The sequence below is a fragment of the Tubulanus polymorphus genome, chromosome 5, assembly GCF_964204645.1.
Source record: "Tubulanus polymorphus chromosome 5, tnTubPoly1.2, whole genome shotgun sequence".
Taxonomy (NCBI): Eukaryota; Metazoa; Nemertea; class Palaeonemertea; order Tubulaniformes; family Tubulanidae; genus Tubulanus; species Tubulanus polymorphus.
The window spans coordinates 24,804,483-24,831,303 of record NC_134029.1 but is presented as its reverse complement, the minus strand read 5'-3'; the positions used below and the strand labels follow the sequence as shown (position 1 = coordinate 24,831,303).

At 38.9% G+C, this 26,821-nt stretch overlaps 7 protein-coding genes and 3 non-coding genes across 13 annotated transcripts in view; 2 read left to right on the top strand and 8 right to left on the bottom strand.

Annotated features, from left to right (window-relative positions):
• Positions 1-168: 168 nt before the first annotated feature.
• Positions 169-6,943, bottom strand: LOC141906365 (uncharacterized). The gene is made up of 6 exons (XM_074795614.1): positions 6,492-6,943; positions 5,529-5,931; positions 4,778-4,973; positions 2,657-2,803; positions 1,914-2,484; positions 169-1,825 (listed from the first exon to the last, which is right to left on the bottom strand). Exons 1-6 carry the CDS (start codon positions 6,736-6,738, stop codon positions 1,683-1,685), a joined length of 1,707 nt encoding a protein of 568 aa, XP_074651715.1. The 5' UTR covers positions 6,739-6,943; the 3' UTR covers positions 169-1,682.
• Positions 6,944-7,773: 830 nt separating this feature from the next.
• Positions 7,774-26,821, bottom strand: part of LOC141905055 (small ribosomal subunit protein uS19-like) — a 251,138-nt gene continuing 232,090 nt past the window's right edge. For 2 of the 3 annotated variants that reach the window (XM_074793786.1, XM_074793785.1), the window contains exons 2-5: positions 9,260-9,361; positions 8,716-8,848; positions 8,531-8,632; positions 7,774-7,933 (exon numbers count right to left, since the gene is read on the bottom strand). In XM_074793786.1, the coding sequence (XP_074649887.1) occupies positions 7,820-7,933; positions 8,531-8,632; positions 8,716-8,848; positions 9,260-9,361 (451 nt within the window). In that variant the 3' untranslated portion in view covers positions 7,774-7,819. Of the gene's footprint in view, positions 7,934-8,530; positions 8,633-8,715; positions 8,849-9,259; positions 9,362-9,798; positions 9,846-26,821 lie in introns of those variants that run through there. The other variant, XM_074793783.1, reaches the window with a different exon arrangement.
• LOC141906571 (small nucleolar RNA SNORD31) lies at positions 8,011-8,086 on the bottom strand. Its single transcript, XR_012619369.1, has one exon. It is a non-coding gene; the product is annotated as a small nucleolar RNA SNORD31 (small nucleolar RNA).
• On the bottom strand, positions 8,420-8,494 carry LOC141906573 (small nucleolar RNA SNORD31). Its single transcript, XR_012619371.1, has one exon. It is a non-coding gene; the product is annotated as a small nucleolar RNA SNORD31 (small nucleolar RNA).
• Positions 9,101-9,177, bottom strand: LOC141906570 (small nucleolar RNA SNORD31). The gene has a single exon (XR_012619368.1). It is a non-coding gene; the product is annotated as a small nucleolar RNA SNORD31 (small nucleolar RNA).
• LOC141905054 (putative electron transfer flavoprotein subunit alpha, mitochondrial) lies at positions 10,033-13,042 on the top strand. Its single transcript, XM_074793782.1, has 9 exons — positions 10,033-10,211; positions 10,313-10,462; positions 11,025-11,106; positions 11,183-11,265; positions 11,348-11,447; positions 11,524-11,634; positions 11,707-11,963; positions 12,669-12,815; positions 12,907-13,042. The coding sequence occupies exons 1-9, from the start codon at positions 10,152-10,154 to the stop codon at positions 12,940-12,942; spliced, it is 1,026 nt and encodes a 341-aa protein (XP_074649883.1). The 5' UTR covers positions 10,033-10,151; the 3' UTR covers positions 12,943-13,042.
• Positions 14,385-17,045, bottom strand: LOC141905985 (uncharacterized). Its single transcript, XM_074795118.1, has 7 exons — positions 16,912-17,045; positions 16,593-16,805; positions 16,400-16,468; positions 16,193-16,277; positions 15,963-16,063; positions 15,762-15,891; positions 14,385-14,625 (listed from the first exon to the last, which is right to left on the bottom strand). Exons 1-7 carry the CDS (start codon positions 16,933-16,935, stop codon positions 14,456-14,458), a joined length of 792 nt encoding a protein of 263 aa, XP_074651219.1. The 5' UTR covers positions 16,936-17,045; the 3' UTR covers positions 14,385-14,455.
• On the top strand, positions 17,581-20,791 carry LOC141906171 (pentatricopeptide repeat-containing protein 2, mitochondrial-like). The gene is made up of 9 exons (XM_074795398.1): positions 17,581-17,666; positions 17,853-17,951; positions 18,597-18,732; positions 18,882-18,996; positions 19,180-19,359; positions 19,431-19,544; positions 19,715-19,789; positions 19,865-19,981; positions 20,114-20,791. The coding sequence occupies exons 1-9, from the start codon at positions 17,591-17,593 to the stop codon at positions 20,369-20,371; spliced, it is 1,170 nt and encodes a 389-aa protein (XP_074651499.1). The 5' UTR covers positions 17,581-17,590; the 3' UTR covers positions 20,372-20,791.
• On the bottom strand, positions 21,113-22,739 carry LOC141906172 (peptidyl-prolyl cis-trans isomerase 5-like). Its single transcript, XM_074795400.1, has 4 exons — positions 22,534-22,739; positions 22,305-22,424; positions 21,740-22,027; positions 21,113-21,373 (listed from the first exon to the last, which is right to left on the bottom strand). The coding sequence occupies exons 1-4, from the start codon at positions 22,663-22,665 to the stop codon at positions 21,239-21,241; spliced, it is 675 nt and encodes a 224-aa protein (XP_074651501.1). The 5' UTR covers positions 22,666-22,739; the 3' UTR covers positions 21,113-21,238.
• Positions 25,625-26,524, bottom strand: LOC141906173 (uncharacterized). 2 transcript variants are annotated; one of them, XM_074795401.1, is made up of 4 exons: positions 26,362-26,524; positions 26,180-26,240; positions 25,904-26,088; positions 25,625-25,815 (listed from the first exon to the last, which is right to left on the bottom strand). In XM_074795401.1, the coding sequence occupies exons 1-4, from the start codon at positions 26,389-26,391 to the stop codon at positions 25,798-25,800; spliced, it is 294 nt and encodes a 97-aa protein (XP_074651502.1). In that variant the 5' UTR covers positions 26,392-26,524; the 3' UTR covers positions 25,625-25,797. The 2 variants fall into 2 exon arrangements, with proteins under 2 accessions (XP_074651502.1, XP_074651503.1); XM_074795402.1 differs by having other exon boundaries at positions 25,904-26,085.

The window sequence follows — 26,821 nt, the reverse complement described above, 5'->3', positions numbered from 1 at the left end:
TGTGTTGACTTGGATATTTCAACCCGTAAAAATGATGACGCAATATCCATAGAAATATTCCAGAGACTCAGGTTATCCTGACCTCAAAGCGTCAAATCGACGAAAATAAGGAACTCCCGAAAATAACTATCGGTCATCGAATAATACAACGCAAGTTCAATGAGACTGGATCAAGCTGCATTTATTGAAATAAGATTTACAATCACATTTACATCAGATAACGAGTAAAAATATAAATTCGAAATTTATTTTTCTTCGAGAAAAGAATTTTGTCCAGTTTTAATAAATTTGGTTTCGTTAACGCTAATAATGAATTCATTTTTACATAAGTTTTTAATAAGGATCTGTTTGAAATTAAGACCCGCTTCAAAATGTGAATATTACATCATTGTTTTGGCACCGGATCAAACATCGATACCAAACATACGATGTATTTAAATCTATATAAGCGGTTAGATATTAATTTTCACCCCACTCATGGACAACATTCAAAACGAAATTTATCTAATAGATTATTGACTGTGATATTAAAAAACTCACGTTTTGTTTAGTTTAGTTTTGTATTTGACTCTGACGCGACCTTTCACCCAGCACTGGCAGCGGTTGTCTCCACAGAGATCTCCGTCGCTCTACGATCCTAGTGTAACCACATCAGACGCTTGGTCTTGGTGAAACGCGACCCCAGACAATAATGAAAATTATAGTAATAATGATAATCATAATAATCTTTTATTAATTATACGTCATTAATAAATGAGATATTGATTAATTAATATTTACATTCTCTAGATTATGTTGTCTTCCTAACTCGCTGAAATATCCTATACAGAGATTAATATCTGATAAACATTCGAACCCGGGACGATAGCTTCTCTATACAAATATTCAGTTCATTATTTTCGATGTTTATTTTAAATGTAAGTTAAGTTAACAGACAGAGTTATTATTGATTTTTTAGAGTATCGTCCCTGATGATTTATTTCTATATTCAATGTTTTACTGTCTTATCATTGGTTTCTTTTGAATTTCACGCATTATTTGTATAAATGTCTAATATCAAATATGGCTGCCATGATATATGTGTGACTATGTCGCGTAGTATAATGACGTAATACGCAAAATGTATGACGTCATTTTTTACTGTGTACCCACCACGTGACTCAACGAGTCGTAAGCGATATTGAATCCGTTTAAATTTTCTCCTTGGTTTAAGACAGATTAACGATTAAAGTACCCATGGTTACATAATCTTCCTGTTACATTATTGATTTTCCTTTAAGTTTCTGTTATGTGAATGATATAAATGTATGTGTTAAAACTAGAGAAAAAATGTTATATATTTTTGAAATCAAATAAATTCAAGAAAATATGGACGCCAAAACACGTGGTTTATCAGTTTGTATAGAGGGCGTGGTTCCATCTATTTCCGCTTGCTGTAGGACGCTCCCTCTGGTGTCGAATGCGGTCAAAGTCTACCCCCCTCGTTAAGACTACATTATACATTGTTACTGACGATTCTAATAATTTCTAATTCATCTCTAAATCTATTTCTATATTTCCAGATTTTCATACACTTAGAAACTCTTTTCAAATATACTTAAATGACCTCCACCAAGGTCACAATGTAAAATACAGTTTGTTTCAAATTACAGTTACATTTCTTGTCGATACCGTCTCAATTTTTACAGAGTTGAATTATGTCGAATGTTGTAGTCGAATGAAATCGTTTCGTCGAATTCGGTATCGTCATTTTCATTATCAACGTCATACTGATCGTCATCTTCATCGTTTGCGTTTAAGCGTCGTAACAGCGCCATCAAACGGTCTGAAAACACATTAAGATGCATCTAAATATGTAAATTAGGAAGCGATGATATTAAATCGAGCGAGCAGCGAGTGGGTTAACAACGTACACGCTGTTTTATTGAGTTGAACACGTATTAACGCGCTGTAAAGTCGTCCACACGTTTCAGATATATCAACATTACACGCGTTTTGTCTCCACAGTGAAACCGCTTTAGCGACGACGGCGCACATTCCAACGTGACAGTTCTCGTGGTAGAGAGTCGCGATTTCACTGGAACGTAAACCAACACGACGGAACAAACTCCTCCATTTACGTTGTACCCCTGGTGACGACGCCAATAATTGTTCGATTATATCCCAGGTTGAGTTGATTTGTTGAGGTTGTTTTGAGATAGTGATAATCGGTTTATCAGATATTGAACTCGTGTCGTGTGTTGTTGATAAAGTGTTGTTTGTAAATGAATCAGATTCACCACGCGGTGAACTATTCGAACTCGCTGCTGCTGCTGCTGCTGCTGCTGCTGCGGGAGCCACGAATGATAAACGTCTCGTTCTCTCTTCTTCGTCTCTTGTCAGTAAATTCTCACCGATTTTTGAATGTGTGGCAGGAATGCTGTACGCGCATAGAACAAGTCTTTTAAACGGCGGTAAACAATATCGAGCCATCCGTAAATGACCCTGAAATACACACCATATATAAACTTGTTATTAAATTCTACCGCCATATACGAGTTCGCCATCTATCGGATTCCGCTGACACTACAAAACGGCTTTAAGACAATCACAGCTTGGAGAAATCATTGCAATGATACTCCAAGATCAAAGTGAGCCCCGGCAAGCGAGTACCTACCGGATTATTTCCGTTGTTTGTTGAAGTCGATGATTCAGAAACGTTAGTTTCTCTACGACCGATCACATCAGTGAATTGAGTCCATAGATTAATCCGTCTTCCTTCTAATAGTGTATGACATTGTTTCACCGGTATAAACACCTCAAACTATAAACACAATTCAATCTATATTCATATATAATTCTATACTGTATGATTCAATCATGATTTACTCATCATTGGTTTAACTTCTTTCTGTTTCCGCATCTGTGTGAGTACAGATTGACCCCAGGTACGAGTTTAATTTGAGGATCCGCTTTTTTATTTGAATCCGTTGAATTTAAGCTTCAATGTGTTAAGGTTTAAAATGAGTGAGACACAATTAAATTATAAATGAGATTTAAAATGATTGTTATTTATTGGTGAAACTGTTCATAAAACCAACACCAGACGGCGCCCGGTTCATTAATACAACATCAGATGGCCGCCCGGTTCATTAAAACAACACCAGATGGCGCCCGATGTAAGAATCTAAATTCAGGTTTGATTCTGATTTGACTCATTCATTTTACAACATAAACGATCAGTAAATAATTTAATAAATTGATGCCTGAAAACTTTCAATGTTCCGATGTATATAAAGAAATTAACACAGAACACAAATTGTCGTAATGTGTCGAATACAAATTCGGCCAACTTACTCCATAAAGTAAACATGTAGAACTTCAATATAGGGGAGTTTATCCGTATACCGTGATTTACAAACAAAAAATGCTTAATGAAGGACATTGAGTCTTCGATAAATTTACAAAACGCATGTGGGAAAACTAGTAAAATATACACCATAACTACAACTAGAAGAGTTTTACTGGCTGAAGATTGATGACGATCTGTTCTCTTCGCTCTCATCTCAGATCTCTTATTGCGTAATGCAGCAGTTAACACTGATAATATTACAATCATTACAGAAGGAAAGATATCTTGTAAAAATGTTCTTCCAGCATTAAGGGCGTGTATTGACCATATAGTTGGATAATACAATGTCATAGCACATTTAAAATGATCAAATGTTTCATTATATCTGCGAAATTTACTGAGATATATACGATTGTGCATAATTGCTGAATCCAAGTTCATAAAATACGCCCAGAAGATGACAAAACCTACTGCTATTTTACGCCGAGTGACGGTGAAATGTTTCATGTGAAAGAAAGGAAAACGAATAGAAACAAATCTCTCGATAGCAATCACTATAACTATGTAGTTTGATACAGATATTGCCTGGTCATAAAATAGGTTTGAAAAAGCACACGAAGGAAACAATCGTCTGGGCAGATAGCGGAAATAGTAATAGAAATAGTAAAGTGATGGACATAGTTTACTGTGTTTAGCGAATGTCAGATAAGTAGCGCGACATTCTCTATAAAATCCTAGATCATAAACTACCAAGTCTTTCAAATATTCAGGGAATTTCTGTAACTGAAACAAGACGACAAGTTGATCTGAAAACGCGAGAGTTATGAGATAGGGGAACGTGTAACGAACTGACTGATATCTGCGACACTTTATCAGTAAAATTATTGTCAGAAAGTTAAGCACACTTCCCGGCGGAAGTAAGAAAACGTACTTGAATGTTCTAGTATAGTCGTAAAGTAAGTGAATGAACCTATGGAAAGCTATGATATAATCCGGTCTCTTCACAGCAGTGCGGTATATTCTACGAGTTGTAGTGGTGATAGCGGTAAAATTATACATGACAAGAACAGAACTGTTTGACGCGACAATCTGTGTAGTGACTGCTTCCCTCAAATTATAGGTTAGAATGTATCCTTCAAACTACTGCTACAGAACACACTATAATCATCTCAACATTTCACAAGCTGTGTTAGAATTACTTGTTACTTGAGTAGCTCTGAGAGTTATGCGTCAATCTAACATTGTTCTTCTAGTTTCACGAATTCAAAGCGGTTTTAGATTCAAATTCATACACATTTGTTGCCAACTGTAAAACCACAAAATTCTTATCTTGTAAATGCGCCGAGCCTTGGATTAAAGCAAAATGGATTAAATACTTATATATGTTTATAAATTCGCTGCAATAAAATTGATTTAATCTTAGATTCAAACTAATCAAAACAATACCTGATGTTGATCGGTGTAATCTAGTTGAGTAAGAGTACTCGTGACCCGAACTATTTTACTGCACAATGATGCATTCACCGGAAGTGAGTTAGCCGTTATGATTTCCCGTTGCTCGCAATGAAAATCATCGACATAAAAATCAGAAGTCGGAGTTCGTATGACGCAACAGACATCATCGTTATCGGCCATCTTGAATCTGATTAAAATATGAAATATCATGATGAACGAAATTCGTGCCAGAAGCCAGGAATCTACAAGAGCAGTCTTTAATTTTCTTTAAAAGTTTTTTAACCTAAAGAGGTGAAATTCTGTCATCAAAAAGGTAATCGGGCCCACAAATAGGCAAAACCCTGGCAGGATTCGAACTCCGGAATCCAGCATAGCTGCCAAGCGCACTGACCACTAGACCGACACTAGCGACTATTAGCCGTGTTAGATTGTCTGGTAAGTCTAGTCGGTGTGGCGACTCTATTCACTAACATTACCAGCTGTAACATTTTTTTTCTTGGATCCTGGAGCTCAAACTCTAGGACCCAGTCTTCACGTATTGTCCAAGACGGTGTTTAGTTTTAGGATTGGCTCCAATGTTAGAAATATAAAAACTTCGGATTTTGAATTATTAAGAATGAGAAAAACATGAGCACTGGAGGCCTGGGTCCAAAAACTCACCCCCAGGTCCAAAAACTCAGCCCCGGGTCCAAAAACTCAACCCCGGGTCCAAAAACATCCTTATCAATTAACAAACACTTACATGATGTCTTTTGTGTTGTTCGATCTTTTGACTTGTTTCGCGGTGGATGTTGCCGTCCATTTATCGATCAATGTTAGACGGGTTTCCGGCCAGCTAAGACGTCTCACTGTAGAGCTCGAGTACGATTCAACCATTGATGACGAGGAGGAGGAATTCTTCTTCATCTCGTCCTCGAATAGTTCATAATGATTCCGGTATCGAGTTCCTTCATCCCCAGCAGCAGCAGCAGACGAGAGCACCTGTAGATCTCTGTGCAGAATATTTCTCTGCCACGATTCGTGTAGATTCGTCATTATTTCACCAGCTTTTTGAGATAAGGGAAAAACTAACGGCATCAGAGCAGTTGTGGAGTGAACCAACTGATCTCGAATATTCTCTAATGCAGGCTCCCGTATTTTACCTTCTACAATTTCAGAATTATGAATAAAAATTGTTTCAGAATTTATGAAATATTTGAGTTGGTTGTTTCTAAAGATTTAGAATATTTTAGAAAGCTCAAATTATCTAGTGCCTGGGTATGGGTTTTATCTTAATTCGTACATTCGCTTGTAGCACATGTAGATCGTAAGAGGGTTTTTTAGGATGTATTTGAATATTTATTCTATTACTTCAAAACATTTGAATCAAATTGAATGTAAAAGTAATGTACCAACAATTAAATGCTATAAACATAAAACGTATGAATCTGATTTCACGTGAAAATTTGTTTAATGTGATCAAACACTGCGAACGCTGGGCTAGAAAAAATTGATACCTTGTTTCTCCGATCTGCTGTTGACCCGGCCGGCCGCCTATCTACCCTATGAATTACCTTTTTTTTAAATCGTGATCAATTTTACCATAACAGACCCGGCCGCTATAGAAATGAGAAGCTTACAAATTTTATTATGTTTTACAAAATGACCCGGCCGCCGCGGAGAAACAAGGTATCATTTTTGTTTAGCCTTAGCAATTAGAAAATACCTTGTACAATGCGGTCGAGTAGAACTTGCTGTAAATCAATGAGATTCTGAAATACTGTTTCAGTTGAGACTAAAATTTCATTCACATATTTCAATGATTCGTTTATATTATTCAGATGTTCAGTAAGTTGCGTTTTAAGTTTGCGAGGTTCTAAAATCTCGACCCCTCGAGCGCTGTCTGATAAATCCTGTAATGACGCCTTAGCCAGTTCCAATCGCTCCAAATAATCCACTGATGATCCGTTCATGATTTTAGTTTCCTTTTAAAAAAAAAACATTCGCTTATATCTAAATTTCTCTGATGGGTTTCACTTTATAGAATATATCTTATTCGAACATGGTCCCAGGTACTGAACATCAATATTCCAAAAACAGCAAAACCACTCGATTTACGTAAGAATTCCAGTTATCAAGAATCGTATTCCTAATATGGCGTAATACTGTTCCCGTCGTGTTGTGAGTGCCTGGCTTACTACTGTTCCCGTCGTGTTGCCCGTTTTATAGACAGGTTTTGTCTACTATTCAAATAAAATGGAATTGCAATTAATGCATTAAAAATACAGTTAACTGAAACTCATCGAAGCGTGAAATATATGTGAAGTGAACGTTAGTGTAAAATACATATTGTATTGACGGGTGAAATATGTGTGCAGACGATTTGGGTCAATTATCTTTAAAAACATTTTACCGGCAGAACGAGGACAATATACGAGTGTACTGTACAAATACTTGCATAGTACGATCAAATACAGACATGTTTAGAATATGAATGAAAAATACTCAGGAATTATGCAAATTCAAATTGTACACATTCTGCATTAATCAATTTACTAATTTCTCGAATATTGTCCAATGGTCGAATTAATGACAAATTAATTCCTAGGTAAGGAAAGACTTACGATCTTTTTCCTAGGGCTAATTCGACCATCATTCGTTCCTCATTCGCCGTATCTGAAAATTCTCGGAGCAACCCTTACTGCGTTCGCGCTGGAGGCAGTCGACCTAGACTGGTTACCGGTCCCTATCGCAACCAGTCTTTTGTAAACGCGGTATCCTATCGTTTTATCCTGATTAACCGCCTAGTCATATTCTGGCTTCGATCCAGTCCTAGTGAGAACCGTGGTGAAAACAGAGCCAGTCCCAGAAGGAATCTTGTAGTGATAACTGAAGGGAGTTTTCATGTAGTGAAAACCGAACCAATCCTTGAGGGAATCTTGTAGTGATAACCGATCAGTAGCGCAGGAAAAGAAACGACTTCAAGATTATTGAAATAAAGAATATCATTTCATCTCTTACATGTAGTTGTTTTTATTAAACTTGATACAGAGTTTATTTAAGAGGGATGAATCTAGATGAATGAGTGGCACCGATTCCAGGACGACCGTGTTTAACTGGTTTATACGTGATACTAAATTCACCCAGATAATGACCAATCATTTCAGGCTGAAAAACAAACAAACGAACCTCATTTCACATTGTAACAATATACCTCAGAACTACCAGGGGTTTCACAAGGGGGGCATATCAGACGGTTTAACCAATCAGTCATGGATGAAATCAGACTGGGGCGGTAATTACAAGTCATCATATTCTAAAAACATCACCCCCCTATGACATCATAGGAGGATTGATAGGACATTTAACAATAATCAAAGATTTAATCAGACAGTTTAACCAATCAGTCATGTGGTAATTCAGACTGGGGCGGTAATTACAAGTCATCATATTCTAAAAGCATCATCCCCCTATGACATCATAAGGGGATTGATTGGACATTTAACAATAATCAAAGATTTAATCAGACAGTTTAACCAATCAGTCATGTGGTAATTCAGACTGGGGCGGTAATTACAAGTCATCATATTCTAAAAGCATCATCCCCTATGACATCATAAGGGGATTGATGGGACATTTAACAATAATCAAAGTTTTAATCAGACAGTTTAACCAATCAGTCATGTGGTAATTCAGACTGGGGCGGTAATTACAAGTCATCATATTAATAGCTGCAGTAAGGAGAAGTGTTGAATTAATACTGACCTTTACTTCAACCTGGTTGAATGTTTTTCCATTATAAACCCCGATGACACTTCCGATCATTTCAGGTACAATTATCATATCTCTTAAATGTGTCTTTACAACCTGAATAATATTTAACAAATTCATGAGTAGATTTCAATAAGAGGGGGATTCATCCGATCGCGATGCGGGGTACGATGACTTACCTCTGGTTTTTCTAACGGTCCAGCCTCTTTTTTAGCTTTCCTCAGTCGTTTAATCAGAGCCAGTGGTTTACTCTTGAGACCTCTGTTAAATCTACGTCTGGCTCGACAGTGAAATAACTCCATCAGCTGTTCACTGCAACACAAAATATCACCTGTTTTATTGATTAACTTCATTTATCTTAATTAAAAAGACTCATTCGACACGAATTAAAAAGGGCTTTTAATCAATGTTTCAGGATATGAAAATGGTTCATTCCGGATTGACAGATTAACTGGTTGTATCGAGGTCAATAAGAGGTATCCGTTCTAAAGACTTAAGCAAAATCTGTTATCAGACAATAAAATATACATTCATTAAAACTGTTTAGTAGCCGTAGTTGATGTCGAATAATCAGATATTTGAACCAATCAGTCATAGATTTATCAGACTGGGGCGGTATTAAACAATCATCATTACGACATCACTACAGGGCTCGGGTCGCTGAGCCAGATTGGCCCCGGGCGGGGGTTACTGCTAGTATAAGGCCAAGGGTCCCGTGCGTACCTGGACATGTCTAGAAGCTGATCCAGATCAACACCTCTGAAGGTGTATTTTCTGAAGGTTCTCTTCTTCTTCTTCTCAATGAGTTCTTGTTCAGTTTCAGCCTGTTACAAAAAAAAATCAGAACAAAACCGATGATAAGTTAGCATTGCCAATAATTAATAATGATTATAAAATCGGTCATATTTCACTTGAGGACCACAGCGCAGTGCATCACATCATGATATGTTATGAGAGTCGTGCTGCAGAGGGGGATGACTGATGAATGGTTGTTTGTTACAGGCCTCGAAATCAATTATAAACTGTTAATTGTTCAGTTGAAGATGAAAATAATCGCCAAGAATTCGCTTCCGGGAAAATTCTGCGACGATTTTAAATTCATTTAGGTGAATTATTGACAAGTTTTAAAAACATCATAAACATATCAACCGATTCGATAGAATTGTGTGAATAGTATGAATCGATCTGATGCAGAAAATTCGTCGCAGAAAGACTCGATTAAAAGCGATTTCAATCAAATACAGATAGAAATGTGTACCCACCATTTTGACCGATGTATGTGAAAGACCGATAGAGGGCAGCACTCGATTTAAAACGTTTTGAAGTCGAGTATTTAATTATGAATTATTTCATTCCCTCCACAATTTGATACAAGCAATCAAAGCAGAGCGATATTGTATTTTTAATAGAAATTAGGTATTTTAAATGAAGTAAAATCCGGAACGGACGAAGTCCTTATCCGTGTTTTAAGACAACCATACTCTGCGTCCTGAGAACGAGTATGAACTGGATTATGTAAAATCAATCCAGATTTCTCCAGTTTCGTCGCCTCTCTTAAACTAGTTTAATACCGCCTTGATTTACTAACGATCAACTATTCGAGCTCAGCCGCGAGATGTTTTCATCGACAGTGAGGAGTGGTTGCCTCCGACAAACAAACATCACTAAATACTGCGTCAGTATCAAACTCCAAATATCATCGATCATGAAAATGATCAATCAATTGAATTTTATTGCTTGTTGTATAATTCACTCACTGTTTATTTTTCGCACTAGTCCGGAATATTGAAACGTTTGAACAGTACACTGATAGTAGCTGAACATGACAATGAGAAACTATTACCGATCACGTTAAATGCAGCTACCGCAGCTGCACAGATCGGCGGAGATATCACTTGTATCGTAGCTGGAACCGGATGTAGTCAGGTAAGACTAAAACCCGGCCGCCCTCATTCCTAACCTCTGACTGTTTGAGGTATAATACTGAGACTCAAGGAGTTAGTAACTATATTTGATACAATAATGACTGTCAGTGTCACACGTCACATGCCTCTCCACTCCGTCTGTGCGAGATTTCAATCTGCCATTCTGTAGGCCTAATTAATCAGTTGCGACATTTTGATCCTCAATTCCATTTGATAAGCAGTTTATCTGTGTTTATGATGCATTAATCCAATGAAGATTTAGCGTTCAGAAACGCCATATCATATCATTATTTACCATTATAAAAGGCCATAGGCCTATGTACAGTTAGTCAGTAACCTGTCTGTGGTTTAGTTTCACGATCGGATATTTTCACAAACCACGAATTGGTATAAGCTCATCCGATTATAATTAGCTTACCACCAACAGTGACTTTTACTAATGTACAGACAGCCTCTCAAATTGGCATAAACTTGATTGTATTCATCTCTGGTTAGCGATGGTTGAACCGAGAATATTCAAAATAATTGATGAAAATTTGTGGAAATGTATTATTTATTTCTAGGTTGCTGCTGAAGCTGGTAAAATTCCTGGTGTGAATAAAGTAATTTTAGCAGATAGCGAGGAATTGAAAGGGTTTCTACCAGGTTCGGTATCTGATTATTCAAACCCCGCTCCACTCTAAACACAACATGTTTTATATTGAATCGCGTTGTTTTACAGAAAGTGTTACACCTGTTTTAATGGCTGCTCAGGAACAGTTTAAATTCACGCATGTCGTCGCTGGAGCTTCAGCTTTTGGAAAGGTATTCACCGTGAAAACTGTTTATAAAACGACACTCTCTCAATCGACAGTTCATGCGTGAAGTTTGTTTGTTTATTTTTCAGAGCGTTTTACCGAGATTAGCCGCGAAATTAGACGTAGCACCGGTTTCAGATATAACGGAAGTGAAATCAGCTGATACGTTCGTGCGCACTATATACGCAGGTAAACAATCTATTCATAGTAAAATGGGACAAAATCAAGTATTTATATTCATTTGTGTTAATTTCCTCATTTTAAGGAAACGCGATTCAAACGGTTAAAGTTCCCGAATCTGTTAAAGTGATAACAGTACGAGGAACGTCATTCGCACCTGCTGAAACTGATGGTGGATCAGCTACCGTTGAGAATGGTTAGTATTCACATCTCGCGATCATCCGGTCTCCAGTTCGTTCGTTCGTTTATTTGATTGTTATATTTTTAGCTCCAGCTCCGTCGGGTAAAAATGAATTATCGAGTTTCGTCGGACAGGAAATCCATAAAAGCGATCGGCCGGAATTAGCAGGTGCTAAATCGGTCGTATCGGGAGGAAGAGGGTTAAAGAGTGGTGATAATTTTAAACTATTGTACGATCTGGCTGATAAAATGAACGCAGCAGTCGGAGCCTCTCGGGCTGCCGTAGACGCAGGTTACGTACCCAATGATATGCAAGTCGGACAGACTGGAAAAATAGTCGCACCGGTAAGTCTCTCGGGCACCAGTAAGTCTCTCGGGCACCGGTAAGTCTCTCGGGCACTGTTTAGTCTCTCGGGCACCGGTAAGTCTCTCGGGCACTGTTTAGTCTCTCAGGCACTGTTGAGTCTCTCGGGCACTGTTTAGTCTCTCGGGCACCGGTAAGTCTCTCGGGCACTGTTGAGTCTCTCAGGTGGAGAAGGGGTAAAAATAGTTGCACTGTTAAGTTTCTCGGCTGAATGGAGGTGGGGGGGGGCTGAAAATAGGTGATGTGAACCCAGTTCTGGAGGCAGCGGTTCAGTATGTGCTCTAGTAATAAATTTCCTACCTCCCTTTCATAACTAAATTTAAACATTGGGCTAAAAATAATGCCTTGTTTCTCCGCAGTGGCCGGGCCGCAGCGGCCGGGCTGCAGTGACCGGGTCACTATTGTATAAAATCATTTCTATAGTTTCTGGGTCTGTTATTGTTAGCCTGATGATCATGATTAAATTAAGTTATGTACAAGGTAGATAGGCGAATGGGTGGGTCATTTTATGAGCTCAGCAGACAAAGAAACAAGGTATCAAGTTTTTAAGCCTTATGTATATAGGTTGAAATGATCAATTCTCGACCCACCTCTCCCTGGGTGCAATGAATGACACCATAACTATCCAGTCTCTGATCGGTATATCTGTTGGTCGAAGACTTCATTTGTATTGTTGTATATTTCAGGAGTTGTACATTGCTGTCGGAATTTCTGGAGCCATCCAACATTTAGCCGGAATGAAAGATAGTAAAGTAATTGTTGCGATAAACAAAGATCCAGAAGCTCCAATTTTCCAAGTAGCTGATTTTGGATTAGTCGCTGATCTATTTAAAGTATGTTCAATTTCCAAACCGGTGAATTTTACATTTTTGCTCAGTTAAAACCTATTTATTGTGTTGTTTGTTTGTTTATTTCTATTTTTAGGCTGTACCAGAAATGACTGAAATGTTGTCCAAGTAAAAACTCTGTGTGAATTAGACACAATTTGATTGACTGTATTATAAATAATTAGAATAGATTAATGTTCAGTTTGTATGTGAACTAAAATAAATTAACTCTTTATCAATGAAATTCACTTCTGATGTTCTTTATACTGGATGTGGTGGTACTCTCCCGGTACCCTGATGTGGTGGTACTCTCCCGGTACCCTGACGTGGTGGTACTCTCCCGGTACCCTGACGTGGTGGTACTCTCCCGGTACCCTGACGTGGTGGTACTCTCCCGGTACCCTGTCGTGGTGGTACTCTCCCGGTACCCTGACGTGGTGGTACTCTCCCGGTACCCTGACGTGGTGGTACTCTCCCGGTACCCTGTCGTGGTGGTACTCTCCCGGTACCCTGACGTGGTGGTACTCACCCGGTACCCTGACGTGGTGGTACTCTCCCGGTACCCTGACGTGGTGGTACTCTCCCGGTACCCTGTCGTGGTGGTACTCTCCCGGTACCCTGACGTGGTGGTACTCTCCCGGTACCCTGACGTGGTGGTACTCTCCCGGTACCCTGTCGTGGTGGTACTCTCCCGGTACCCTGACGTGGTGGTACTCTCCCGGTACCCTGACGTGGTGGTACTCACCCGGTACCCTGACGTGGTGGTACTCTCCCGGTACCCTGACGTGGTGGTACTCTCCCGGTACCCTGACGTGGTGGTACTCTCCCGGTACCCTGACGTGGTGGTACTCTCCCGGTACCCTGACGTGGTGGTACTCTCCCGGTACCCTGACGTGGTGGTACTCTCCCGGTACCCTGTCGTGGTGGTACTCTCCCGGTACCCTGACGTGGTGGTACTCTCCCGGTACCCTGACGTGGTGGTACTCTCCCGGTACCCTGTCGTGGTGGTACTCTCCCGGTACCCTGACGTGGTGGTACTCTCCCGGTACCCTGACGTGGTGGTACTCTCCCGGTACCCTGACGTGGTGGTACTCTCCCGGTACCCTGTCGTGGTGGTACTCTCCCGGTACCCTGACGTGGTGGTACTCTCCCGGTACCCTGACGTGGTGGTACTCTCCCGGTACCCTGACGTGGTGGTACTCTCCCGGTACCCTGACGTGGTGGTACTCTCCCGGTACCCTGACGTGGTGGTACTCTCCCGGTACCCTGACGTGGTGGTACTCTCCCGGTACCCTGACGTGGTGGTACTCACCCGGTACCCTGACGTGGTGGTACTCTCCCGGTACCCTGACGTGGTGGTACTCTCCCGGTACCCTGTCGTGGTGGTACTCTCCCGGTACCCTGACGTGGTGGTGCTCTTCCGGTACCCTGACGTGGTGGTACTCTCCCGGTACCCTGACTGAGTAGCTGCCTGGCTGACTGATTTACGGGGAAGCTAGCTGCCTGCTTAATACAATCAAACACTTAACTAAACGTATAAATTTATTTAATAATAATTTAAATTTCTTTACAACATTGTATAACATTGGACTAATTAGTTTTAGTGTCTATCGACAGGTGTCACTAGTGTCTTATGGAGGGCGATTTTAAGATTTGCCCTTTTTGAACCGAAGACGTCCGGCTGAAGCTCCTCCTTTACGTTTAGGATGTTTTTCCTCCTTCCCTCCACTCTCCTCTCCTCCTCCACGAGTTGTTGATCTCTTATTACGATTGCCGACTGTATTTGATCCCTCATTATTCTTATCACCGTTCAATTCTGAAATAAAACCCATAACACTAAATACCGGCAGACTGAGATATGTTAACACTAAACACCGGCCGACAGAGATAGGTTAATACTAAACACCCGCAGTAAATGGTTGACATTAAATGTTGGCAGTCAAAGAACGTCGCTGGGCTGCGGTGTAAATACCTGCTAGTAAATCTAGTGGTGTAAATACCTGCTAGTAAATCTAGTGGTGTAAATACCTGCTAGTAAATCTAGTGGTGTAAATACCTGCTAGTAAATCTAGTGGTGTGAATACCTGCTAGTAAATCTAGTGGTGTAAATACCTGCTAGTAAATCTAGTGGTGTGAATACCTGCTAGTAAATCTAGTGGTGTGAATACCTGCTAGTAAATCTAGTGGTGTAAATACCTGCTAGTAAATCTAGTGGTGTGAATACCTGCTAGTAAATCTAGTGGTGTAAATACCCGCTAGTAAATCTAGTGGTGTAAATACCTGCTAGTAAATCTAGTGGTGTAAATACCTGCTAGTAAATCTAGTGGTGTGAATACCTGCTAGTAAATCTAGTGGTGTAAATACCTGCTAGTAAATCTAGTGGTGTAAATACCTGCTAGTAAATCTAGTGGTGTGAATACCTGCTAGTAAATCTAGTGGTGTGAATACCTGCTAGTAAATCTAGTGGTGTAAATACCTGCTAGTAAATCTAGCGGTGTAAATACCCGCTAGTAAATCTAGTGGTGTAAATACCTGCTAGTAAATCTAGTGGTGTAAATACCTGCTAGTAAATCTAGTGGTGTAAAAACCCGCTAGTAAATCTAGTGGTGTAAATACCCGCTAGTAAATCTAGTGGTGTAAATACCCGCTAGTAAATCTAGTGGTGTGAATACCTGCTAGTAAATCTAGTGGTGTGAACACCTGCTAGTAAATCTAGTGGTGTAAATACCCGCTAGTAACTCTAGTGGTGTGAATACCTGCTAGTAAATCTAGTGGTGTGAACACCTGCTAGTAAATCTAGTGGTGTAAATACCCGCTAGTAAATCTAGTGGTGTAAATAACCGCTAGTAAATCTAGTGGTGTAAATACCCGCTAGTAAATCTAGTGGTGTAAATACCTGCTAGTAAATCTAGTGGTGTAAATACCTGCGAGTAAATCTAGTGGTGTAAATACCTGCTAGTAAATCTAGTGGTGGTTGTAGTAGAGATTTTCTTTGTTCTTTGATGTAATAACGATAAGCGACTGATAATCCTAGACCAATACCTCCGAATACAGCTACTAGTAAACATTTCAGAAATAAATACTGAAACAAGAAATAAGCATTCTTAACACATTTCTACAGCAGCAGCAGCGGTGACTGTGTGTAATAGTTACCTGTATCGCGGGTTGTTTGGTTAGAAATGAATCTGATAATACTATTGATGCACCAAATAATAATCCAAGACAAACTCCATAATACGGTAAACGCTTTTCAACTAAAACCAAAACATTCACAGATAATTCCAGATATTAAATATACAATCAGTGCATGGAAATGAAATTATGCATCATGAATTAGAAAATTGATTCACCTTAAAACTTACATAAAATTTATATAAACTTACTTTTATTTTGTTTAGTCAGTTCACTATCAGTTTTTCTAATCGCTTGCCATATATTCTTGTCTTGAGGCTCCAAAATTAACGCATGCTGAAAACAATATTCAACACAAAGATTCATGAAAGCGAACAAATAGATAGACAGCGAGAGACAGACAGATAGACAGCGAGAGACGGACAGATAGACAGGCTGGCAAATAATCAAATCCTTACACGATAGGTAAATAAAGCATCCTGGAAATTCTGTGCTTGAAACTCGGATTCACCTTTCCTGAAGTAACCCTGAAAATTACATTCAACAGCAATGACAAGAACCAGAGAAAATCTTATCAACAAAACAGGGCTGACCAGAGAGAGGCTGAGCAGCTAGCCACCATGAGGAGGAGAGGGGAGTTATATGAAATACCTTTGCCCATTGAGGCTGCAGACGAATTGTTTCAAGTGCATCTTCTCGAGCGTAATAAATCTGACCGACTTTCAGAAATGCAAGCGATCGATTGCTGTAGAGTAAATGATTGTTTGGTTCTAGTTTAATCGCGTGCGTATAATGTAATACAGCCTCAGCATGATTACCAGCTTTTACACAATCATTGCCTTTCTGTTTCAGATCTTCAAAACTCTGCAATCCAACAACATCAACATGCAAAATAAATAAGGAATCGAAAAAAAATGTTGAAAAAGTTTTCAAAAAGCAATTGATTGAGATTGAGTGAGATATTTCAAACCTGTTTTTCTTCACTACTGGCCATCTTAAATTGCAAAACTCTGGTGGTGATTTAAATACTACCAGATGAGATGAAAATAATTTGAATCTCCAAATTAACATTTAATATACAAGGGAGCTGCCATTTTATAGTCATGTGACCTAAGAATTTATCGGGATTCGAACCCACAATCATCGAACTGCAGCACGCGCAGTCAACGAGTGCAATGGACCCAGTGGGGTCGCGGGTAAAGCACAAAAGGTAAATAAAATTAACGATCCAGCGAATAACAAATTACAACTCGATCTTTAAAAATTTCATCCTTTGATTCAGAATATTTATTTCATATACAAATTTTATTATTTGTTTAAAGTATTTTACTGATATATGAAAAAATTACCATATTTTTGAAGATATCTGTTCGTCGTGTCACTTAAATTAGTTTTCGATTGAAAAGCGCGGAATACCTTACGCCATACACTGCGCGTACTTTACAATACTCAAGGTCGTGTGGAGGCAAGCTTTTCTAATCAAAAATTGTCTAGAAATTTGTGGCTTATACTGCATTCAAAATGCATTCAAACTTCAATTAAAATAACAGAATCCTTTGAAATACTATCTAAAAAATTGAAGCCCTGAGGTTTCGGACACCGAAGCGGACTAAATGTCCGGGTTCAGTCTATCCAAAATGGCCGCGCCCATGTTGAGAAATTTGAGCAACTGCTCGCTAAAAATTGTTTTCTTCCGTCAAATAAGGAAACCTTCACAAACTCTAGGTAGTTATATGTTTGATTAATTGTCGATTCTCAATGTTTCGGGAGATTTTACTCTAAATATGTGGTTAGAATGCGCAATTTTAATGAAATAATTGAGTCATGCCGCCCGACTTCCTGGAACTAAATCGTAATAATTACCGAACGAAATCGTCTTATTTCATATATTTTACTTGTATTTTTACCTAGGATGTCGATATTTCGGGTTGTTTAGCGATGATATTCTCGGATTGGAAGGATATAAACGACAGAGAATGATAACTCGTGAAAGAGTTCATTCCAGGAGAGGTGAGTCAAAAATCATACATCGATACTGTACTGGGCCGTCGATATTGATCTGAATGAAAGTGTCCCAACTAAAACTCCTGGCTGGGTGGGGTCAGAGTTGCACAGTCGTGACTTAAGTCCAAAAGGGGTTTTAAATCGCAAGAGTGGTCTTAAGTTGTTAGATTGGCTATAGAACTTAGTTGATCTTACACCAGTCTTAAGTCTAAGCTAGATTTTTGCAAAGTGTAATAATTCAAAATTGGCAAATTCAACAGAAGTGATTCGATCAGGAGAACGGCCTGTGGTCTAACAGCTCCTGAATCTGATATGATATGATATGACTATGCAACCGGTCCCTGAGTCTGGGACAATCATATTGTCGACCATTTATTATGTCCAAATCAATGACTATAAGAAACAGCCCCCATTGAGAGGATAATTTAATCAGGGACAATCACTTAGTAAATTAAATGGTAAATACAAATTTAAAATTAGAAATAGAGATGACTTCAGTATAGTCTGAATACCAGTCATTGTTACAGGTTCCCTACGACGGGTCCCCTACGACGGGTTCCCTACAACGGGTCCCCTACGATGGCTAGGTGACTAGACTAACTTCAGTAATATGACGCACATTATTTCATTGTATTTTTCTTTCTATTTCAGACGATTTTTTTCATCGTATGGAGAGTTATATGGCGTCCGGTGACAACTGTACGATATTCACTGACGATCTAAAAACTGTAGCGAGTCTCGCTGAGACTGATTCTGAATTAGACACAGCTGTTAAAATGATCAAAAAGTATTTATACACACCTCCACTATTATTGGCCATTAATTCCGCTGCGGACCCAGCGTTCCACAGTTGTCAGTTTTTAGCTCAGAACTGCGAGACACTGGGTCCTGTATTTGTAGTTAAACTGTTCTGTATTTTGATGTATTATTTTTCAGATATGCGGTTCAGAAATCATTACATTTCGGCACGTTTCAATTTGGTCCGATTGTAATGAGAATGTTTCATCATTTGAAGAAACCTCGACAAGCTTTAGACGCATTTAACGACTCTGTTAGTATTTTAATTATAGATATCATTAATTACATCCTTTTCCATCCAAATTATCTAATTATGCCTATAAAGATCATGAAATCAATGTCGATATCTCATTAATCAATTATATTCAATTTACACCAATATCAGTATTATTGCTGCCTTGTGGCTATATTTGAATTGTGGATTTTTGTTTTACAGGAAATAGTAGATTTTTATGATCAAATGTCGACATATTTAATACTAATGGATTTGTTGTACGAACACAAATTATACGACGATGTCATAAAAGTTTATGAAGAAATATCTGAAAGATTGTCACAAAGTATTCGATTTCCGAGAGATTGTTCAACACTAGCTCTGGCAGCTTGTTATAAACAGGTAACTATCACCTTCGTCACCCCCTCCCTCAGCACTGAGTCCAGTTTGTCACTTGATTCATCTATTTTCAGAATACCCCCGAGTCTTATGAAAAAGCAGTTGATATTATTAGAACGACGACTAATAAGAAAGCAGATGTTCCCGTTAGAGGTCGAGTATTTGGGGCTTTACTTTGTCTGCAACATGTAAGTTTTATGATTTTGAGGCCAAAGCGAGAGAGAGAGAGAAGGGGGAATGAGAGAGAGGAGGGAGGGAGAGGGGGGAGTGAGAGAGGGAGAGGGGAGTAAGAAAGAGGCCAGTTCAAGACAGTATTAGGGTTAGGGTTAGAAGTTGATTATAGTTTCTCTTATTGTAGAATCACGCGAATGAAGCGTTTGAAATTCTAGCGACGGCAAATGAAGATCGGTTTATAGCAGCTTTGAACGTAAAGGTAAAAATCAAACTGACTGTAAACGCCCCCTAGTGGTAACGATCGTTCTCACTGCGTATATGTATCTATATTCAGGCGATAGCGTACGCGGCGTTAAACAGACCCGATGATGCTATCAGTATGATATCACGCGTTCTTTATGAAGATCTTCCGGAACATGTTAAATCAAGACGAGTCATATTTCCAGAAACTGTAAGTGATTCCTGCTGTAGCTACCAACAACCATAACCTCCTCTATTGTTAACTTTCATTTGAAAATGATGATTAATTCAGCGATAAAACTGCAGCAGATTTATTAGAGATGTGTTTATTTGTATTTTGTAGCTGGAAAAGATTGAATCATGCGTCAATTCAACCGATAAATCGGACCTGATCAATAAATTAAATACAGTTCAAGACGACTTGAGAAAATATGCTTTAATCACTCAACAGAAACTGCATGATTTTATTGAAGAACCAGTGAATCGTATGAAAAATGATAAGAACAGTTTTAAATCGCGTGAACGTTCAGCTGTAGGTTATATACAGGATTCATCATCGCGCGGCTGGGGGACCAGAGGCGGGATTACTGATGTAGAATAGATCACTCACTACTCTACTGGCGCGCGGCTGGGGGACTAGAGCCGGGCTTTCTGATGTAGAATAGATCACTCACTACTCTACTGGCGCGCGGCTGGGGGACTAGAGCCGGGCTTACTGATGTAGAATAGATCACTCACTACTCTACTGGCGCGCGGCTGGGGGACTAGAGCCGGGCTTTCTGATGTAGAATAGATCACTATTCTACCGGTATATAGAACCAAATAATCCTTGTACAGTAGACTCAGCATTCATTACCTCGGATCTAACCGGGGTCAGTTATTCTCATCGAGACTGCTAGTGAATTCTGAGTTAGAGAATTGGATGAGCTTAAGACATTTTGTCACATGATAATAAGATTCCCGGGCACGTGATAATCCGTGCCAATCAGCTGCGTGGCAACGTACCAGAGTCTATTGTAACAGGTTTTCTCTGTAACAGATGTCGATGGAACAAAAGAATTTAATTATAAAAAGATTTTTTATTCCGACAAAAAATTACTATTAGCTGCATAAATTGGATATATATACATTTACATGTATAAAACCTGTATGAAGAATTTGAGGCCAAAATGAGTTTAATAGATGCATGAATTATATGAGCCGAGACATAATTCATTTACAACTCGTTCCCAAATAACTGATCTAATACGTTATTTGTAGTTTCTTCTATATGGATATTAACAGTATTTCAAAATATATTATTAATCATTTTTGAATCCACAAAGGTAAATGAATCAGTATAATTTTTTATTGAGAAAAGAACTCAGAAATTGAAATCTAAGAGTTGTTGATTTGAGTATTTGAAACGGATGAAAATGATATTATCTCGGAGTGATATAGGATGAGATGAGGTGAGGTGAGAGGAGTGTTATTCATCAGCACCTTTCTTCTCTACGGAGAATGGTTTTTCCACTTTCATTCTTCCCGATGCAGAAATAACGACATCTTTTTCCGGTCGATCGTTTGCACCAGTTTTACTTTGCTCAATCTTACGAACAACAGACTACAGAAAAAAACAGACACAAGAGATCAATAATTCAGCAGGTCTCAAATTCAACTAACTGTTTTCTAGACTATTTTCGGCTGATTTGACTAAATATCGGACCTGGACCAGCCAGTAAACCGGTCTCAAATTTACCAAAAGAGAATCTAGAAGTGTTTTTGTCTATTGAGGGGGTCAATGTTTAGATGATGCTTATACCCCGGTAATTGCTTACTGTCAACTGGATTTAGTTGGATCTGTTCAAGACTCAGTAAACCTATATTTATTTGCTTCAATGTCCCACTATTTAGTTTAGTTTGTTGGTAGAGACTGGTTTCATGTATTGTCTCGTTTCTCAAAGTTAATTGAAACTGATAATACACTTACCATTCCTTCTAAAACTTTCCCAAATACAACATGTCTTCCGTCGAGCCATTTAGTTTTAACAGTTGTGATAAAGAACTGAGATCCATTTGTATCCGCGCCTGAGTTTGCCATCGACAACCAACCAGCTCCGTAATGCTTCAGTTTAAAATTCTCATCAGCAAATTTCTCTCCATAAATACTGCGACCTCCGGTTCCATCTCCTCGAGTAAAATCTCCTCCTTGAATCATAAAATCTTTTATCACTCGATGAAATTTGCTATCAACGTAAGTCAATGTTTGCGAACCAGCCTGAAATAGAGAGGGGAGGTTGGGAATATAGAGTCAGTCGGTAACGATGGTTATATGTAGTTAGTTACCTATCGTTGGTGGTAAGCTGTTTCTTATACCAACAAGTGGTTTGTGAAAATATCCGATTGTGAAACTGAACCATAGACGGGTTACTGACTACCTGGGCCTGCTACTGAACCGTTGTAAGAGACGTAATAACTGATATTCGGACTACCTTGGCTTTAACCCTTGCCCCCTCCAAGAAAAGGTCTAGTTTTAAAGGTCGCTTGATTCTTACCTTCTTTTTTCCCTCGGCGAGTGTTGCAAAGTTTTCTGCCGTTTTTGGAACCGTTTTTCCGAAGAGACCGATCACAATTTTGCCAGCAGGTTCACCTCCAATTGTTATATCAAAATATACCTGCACATTACAAAACAACAGTGTGACAAATGATGAGCATGATGAGGTAGGCTAGAGCTAGAGGGATATAAAATGAAATTGGATTCTTAGTAGTGTATTTAATACGAACCTTTTCGGTAACTTTAGGGCCGTTAGCGGCGCCCTGTGGTGATGTGGGTAGGATCAGGAATAACAGAGCCCCCAGTAACAAACTAGCACCGATTAAAACCTTCATGTTTCTCCAGATAAACCCTGCAACCATCAAACGCGCGAACTGAATACCGGCTGATTGTATTGAAGGGGGTGTAGGGTAAGCGAGGTATACGCTGTCAATAATGTGTATGAATTTGATTGGCCAATTGATGCGGTTAGTAGAAAACCCGAACAGCTACGTATCAACACGAAACGATAAATAATAATTGGTTGGATGCGATTTCCCCCATGTAACATAAAACAACGTATTTTCCTTTTCCTTTTTCGATGTTAAATGTTTTCATAAAATAGTGACGGGTAATTAGTCTAGATGAGGTCGACGCTTCAGGGGAGTTAGGGTTAGGGTTAGTGAGTTTGTCCAGTTCGCTAATTGGTTGAATCGTACGCATTCGCCGATTGGTTGAAAGTTGAAAGTAGAGTCAGCTGTTTCAGCGCGAAAGTTGACAGTCAGTGTTAACTCAGTGATCAATCTATATAGACCGATCAGTTGGTTCAGAGTGCTGCTGGTTTATAATGGAGAAGCGCGGTGGTGAATCCCCTTTCGCTATATCTAACGATTATTTCCAGTTATGGAAACGCGATCGTTTGTGCAGTTTAAACAGTAGCGTCCATTCCTCGACATCCGACGATTTCGATCTCAATGAATTTTACCGGAATGGAACCGAAGTTTTAGAAAAGGAGCCGCGATTATCGGCTACAACAACCCCGCCGGCGGGTAAGAGAGGGGATGGCAGCGAGGAGAGAGACGTATTTATAACCTCTCCACTAACTCCAGCAGCGGCTTCGATCCAAGTCGATTCTCCGACCGGTGCAGACCAGCGCACTTCGCCCTTTCTTCCACAGAGAAGACTGGGTCCTCAAACTCTGAAACTCTATGCAGATCTGTTAAAACTGACAGGTCGCAGAAACTGGGACATTCTATGTCCGTTCTGTCGAAATAATGGCGAGGATCCGGCTTTTTACAGAAACCACGCGTTAAAAGATTCAGAGGGTCGAACGACGTGCCCGGTTCTGAGGAGATACACGTGTCCTAAATGTCAGGCGACTGGCGATGATGCGCATACAATATCATACTGTCCGTTCTATGACGGATTCAAGAGGAATAACCGTAAACTAAATTCATTCGGGATATTCTCCGAGTCTCAACACGGCGGCGGCGGCAGTGCGGCGTGGATGATCACCTCAGAGCCTCCCGATCTGACAACAATCAGTAGACACCACTCAGCCCGCGGTGGAGGGGTCACTGCTGTTGGAGCGCCTCGCGTTAGACCCAGTCTGAGATCAGTTACAAATAGATCAGCAGCAGCTGGTCATCTTCATCTCACAGCTAGGTTCCAACCACCAGCAGCAGCAGCAGCATCACCGACACCTAGTAGGCCTACCGTTTACATGCTGCCTTTTACATATTACAAATCGTGATCTTCAAGGTAATTGTGATTTCAGCTTTTCTAATTTTTTGAGACAGTCTTCCTTAGAACTTTCATTATTCTAAGTGTATTAAACAGAGTGTATTCTCTTAAGTTTATAGATTTGTATCATGTGTAGATAGTTTATTGATTTAGTCTCTGAGAACTGGTCTAATCACTAGTTCACATGTCACCAAACCACTAACCACTAACTCATCTATTTTATTAGTTCTACATTGAAGTCACTTACATTTTTCAGGCGGGGCCTTTGGTGTCTGCGAAGAAGGAATAAATCTTGAAGAAATCTTTAAGCTTGTGGGTGAAAGTCAGGGAGAAAAGAAGTAATTATCGTCTGGACTATAAACCGTTCACAAACTGCTCTCTGGTTTAAAATATATGAAAAACTTGCTGATTTAATTAATTGCAATAATCTATAAATGGTGATTTCTAATGTTTATTATTGGTCTTATCTTAATCGTGCTTTGTATTTTAATTTTTGCCTTAAATTCTACACAAAAAAAACTAATTTAGTATTCTCTGTGGATTTTAAAAAGCATGCGCTTTCAGTAGTGATTTGTTTGGGATAATTGTGAAATTATGTGACGCATATAAGAATGATCTTGTATTAAATTTGAAATGCTAAATTGTGCTTTTATGAAAACAATATTTTGTGATAAATCAATTGCCACATTTCAAAAACTGTAATATTTTAAAATAATGTGAATTGGGAAAAAATACTATGAAAAAAAAATTGTGTCTTCAAATAATTCCAGTTTAAATGTACATGAACAAAAAATAATGTAATGATTTGATTTATATTAATGAAAGTTTAATTTTTGACGATTTCCAAAAACTGGAAAGATGTTTTCTTAATTGAAGAATCTTCTATAAAACGGAATGCATAATAATTAGTGTGTGATAAAAAGATTGAGTGAAATTAATTGTTTTTATGAAGCTCTAAATATTTAATCATTTGTAAAGTGGTAATTTTTCATTTTCTGTTTGATTTCGTTTTCTATATAATCATAGAATCCTTGTATCGTTTGTTGTAATTAAGTTTAATTTTCATAGATTTATTCGTTTTTTCAAATTCATATTTTTCATACTTTATAGATTTATCTTGCTAGCAGTATTTAGATATAATTGATTGTGATATAGCGACTCCTCATGAAGGCTCGGGCCTCCTGGATCAGTATTTTGATGAATTTATTGTGATATATGTTTGTTCTGGAATTTTTCAAATATGAGAATTTTGTCAAAGATTTTTGTTTTTGAGCTTGTTTTGTCCTTTGGATTTCGCTGGTTTTTGTCCTTTGGATTTCGCTGGTTTTCAACTGGATCATGGACCCTATAGGTGGGTTCGAAACCAGGACATCCCAGTTAAACTTCCACTCTGAGACTATGGAGAATCGTTACCTGCATTATTCAGAGGAGGTTTTGGAGAGATTGGATTTGAACCTGGGCCGATTTTATCAGCAGGGTATCTATCCTGCCATCTTCACACCTCCAGAATCAGGGTCCACAAATAGTCTGTCCCTTGGAAGACAATAATAACAACAGAATTGGATTTATAACAAAAAATTATTTATTAAATTTCTTAACTTTGATAACTCATCTATGAAGCTGTACATGTTTAGTATTCCCCTCTGTGACCAGGTGGCAGCACCTGACGATCTAATATTCTAAACTAATCACAGTGGCAGCAGCCTGATCGCAAACTGTCTCTGAATCTAAAAAACTGTCTGTAAAACTGTATTGAATATAAGTTATTGCAGCTATAAAGCACCGCCATTCTGAAATATAGATAATTTAGTCATTACGTTTTACATGTACAATCAGAAATACAAAGACTTTCCTCAGGTTTAATAGTGATGAACTTACATTAATAGTTTGAATCTCTTCTTCACTTAGAGCAGTTCTTCTGTATCTAACTGGTAATAAATGAAACTCAATCCCAGAACCTCGAGGTATTGATCCTATTGGTTTAGTTTCCACCGCACCTGAAGTAGCAGCAGCAGCGGGTGTTTGACTAGTAGCTGGTGATTTAGGAGGCCAAATTAACTCTGCTGAAAAATTTTAAAAGACATAAAAAACTATTTTTGCTCTTGGCTGCATATAACAACATCAAATCTATTTCAGAAAAAGTCTTGCTCTTACCAACAGCAATCCTTGGAGGGAAACTAATAACAGGGACATGAGGCCTCACAGCGGCGGACATCTGAAAAATAAATCAAACAGCGGGTTCGAACCTGACATCAACGGGATCTCTCAATAAATGTTAATTGAATTGCATTGTTAATGTTTTTCTGCTCGATTGAAGCGATAAAGATTAAACTCACCGAATAGAACCTGCACAAAACTCTCATCATGAATGCGGCCACTAGTGAACAGTAGATCACTGATTCAATTAATTATAAATATCGCTCTCACTCGATTCAAACAGCAGTCAATGGCGTCAGTGGAAACCGGGTCGTTACAACTCAGTCCTGCATCACGAGTTCAGGGTCGTCTCACTACATGGGTTCAATATAAAATACGAACCAACTACTAAAAGACAATCTGGAACGTTGTTTTCTCTTCACACAAATTCAAGCAATTTTTAAAGCGATTTTTATTCGAATTTATAGGAATTGGTATCGATTAAAGCTTTCTCAATCATTCTGACCTTGCTACATCGATTTGAATTCATCACCGTTCCGCTTCAAGGTGCAATCAGTTTGCACTCTTAATGCCTCCCGACAAGCTGGTGAATAGAAGACCCCAAGCCCGTAACGTCCCTGCCAATGACGACCCCGTTTC

Excerpts from the sequence above, each read along its gene's own strand:
- LOC141906365 (XM_074795614.1), bottom strand. The coding sequence starts at position 6,738 with ATGAACGGATCATCAGTGGATTATTTGGAGCGATTGGAACTGGCTAAG. Across the intron at positions 4,974-5,528 it reads AACAACACAAAAGACATCAT|ATTCAAGATGGCCGATAACG; the intron begins GTAAGTGTTTGT and ends TATTTTAATCAG. Across the intron at positions 2,804-4,777 it reads ATTACACCGATCAACATCAG|TTTGAGGTGTTTATACCGGT; the intron begins GTATTGTTTTGA and ends TTGTGTTTATAG.
- LOC141905054 (XM_074793782.1), top strand. The coding sequence starts at position 10,152 with ATGTTTTCATCGACAGTGAGGAGTGGTTGCCTCCGACAAACAAACATC. Across the intron at positions 11,964-12,668 it reads CTGGAAAAATAGTCGCACCG|GAGTTGTACATTGCTGTCGG; the intron begins GTAAGTCTCTCG and ends TGTATATTTCAG. Across the intron at positions 12,816-12,906 it reads TAGTCGCTGATCTATTTAAA|GCTGTACCAGAAATGACTGA; the intron begins GTATGTTCAATT and ends TTCTATTTTTAG.
- LOC141905985 (XM_074795118.1), bottom strand. The coding sequence starts at position 16,935 with ATGGCCAGTAGTGAAGAAAAACAG. Across the intron at positions 16,469-16,592 it reads TGCAGCCTCAATGGGCAAAG|GGTTACTTCAGGAAAGGTGA; the intron begins GTATTTCATATA and ends TGTAATTTTCAG. Across the intron at positions 15,892-15,962 it reads CCAAACAACCCGCGATACAG|TATTTATTTCTGAAATGTTT; the intron begins GTAACTATTACA and ends TTCTTGTTTCAG.
- LOC141906171 (XM_074795398.1), top strand. The coding sequence starts at position 17,591 with ATGTTGAGAAATTTGAGCAACTGCTCGCTAAAAATTGTTTTCTTCCGT. Across the intron at positions 17,952-18,596 it reads AAGAGTTCATTCCAGGAGAG|ACGATTTTTTTCATCGTATG; the intron begins GTGAGTCAAAAA and ends TTTCTATTTCAG. Across the intron at positions 18,733-18,881 it reads GCTGTTAAAATGATCAAAAA|ATATGCGGTTCAGAAATCAT; the intron begins GTATTTATACAC and ends ATTATTTTTCAG.
- LOC141906172 (XM_074795400.1), bottom strand. The coding sequence starts at position 22,665 with ATGGTTGCAGGGTTTATCTGGAGAAACATGAAGGTTTTAATCGGTGCT. Across the intron at positions 22,425-22,533 it reads GCCCTAAAGTTACCGAAAAG|GTATATTTTGATATAACAAT; the intron begins GTTCGTATTAAA and ends TGTAATGTGCAG. Across the intron at positions 21,374-21,739 it reads GGAAAGTTTTAGAAGGAATG|TCTGTTGTTCGTAAGATTGA; the intron begins GTAAGTGTATTA and ends TTTTTTCTGTAG.
- LOC141906173 (XM_074795401.1), bottom strand. The coding sequence starts at position 26,391 with ATGATGAGAGTTTTGTGCAGGTTCTATTCG. Across the intron at positions 26,241-26,361 it reads TTTTGTGCAGGTTCTATTCG|ATGTCCGCCGCTGTGAGGCC; the intron begins GTGAGTTTAATC and ends TTTATTTTTCAG. Across the intron at positions 26,089-26,179 it reads CCCTCCAAGGATTGCTGTTG|CAGAGTTAATTTGGCCTCCT; the intron begins GTAAGAGCAAGA and ends AAAATTTTTCAG.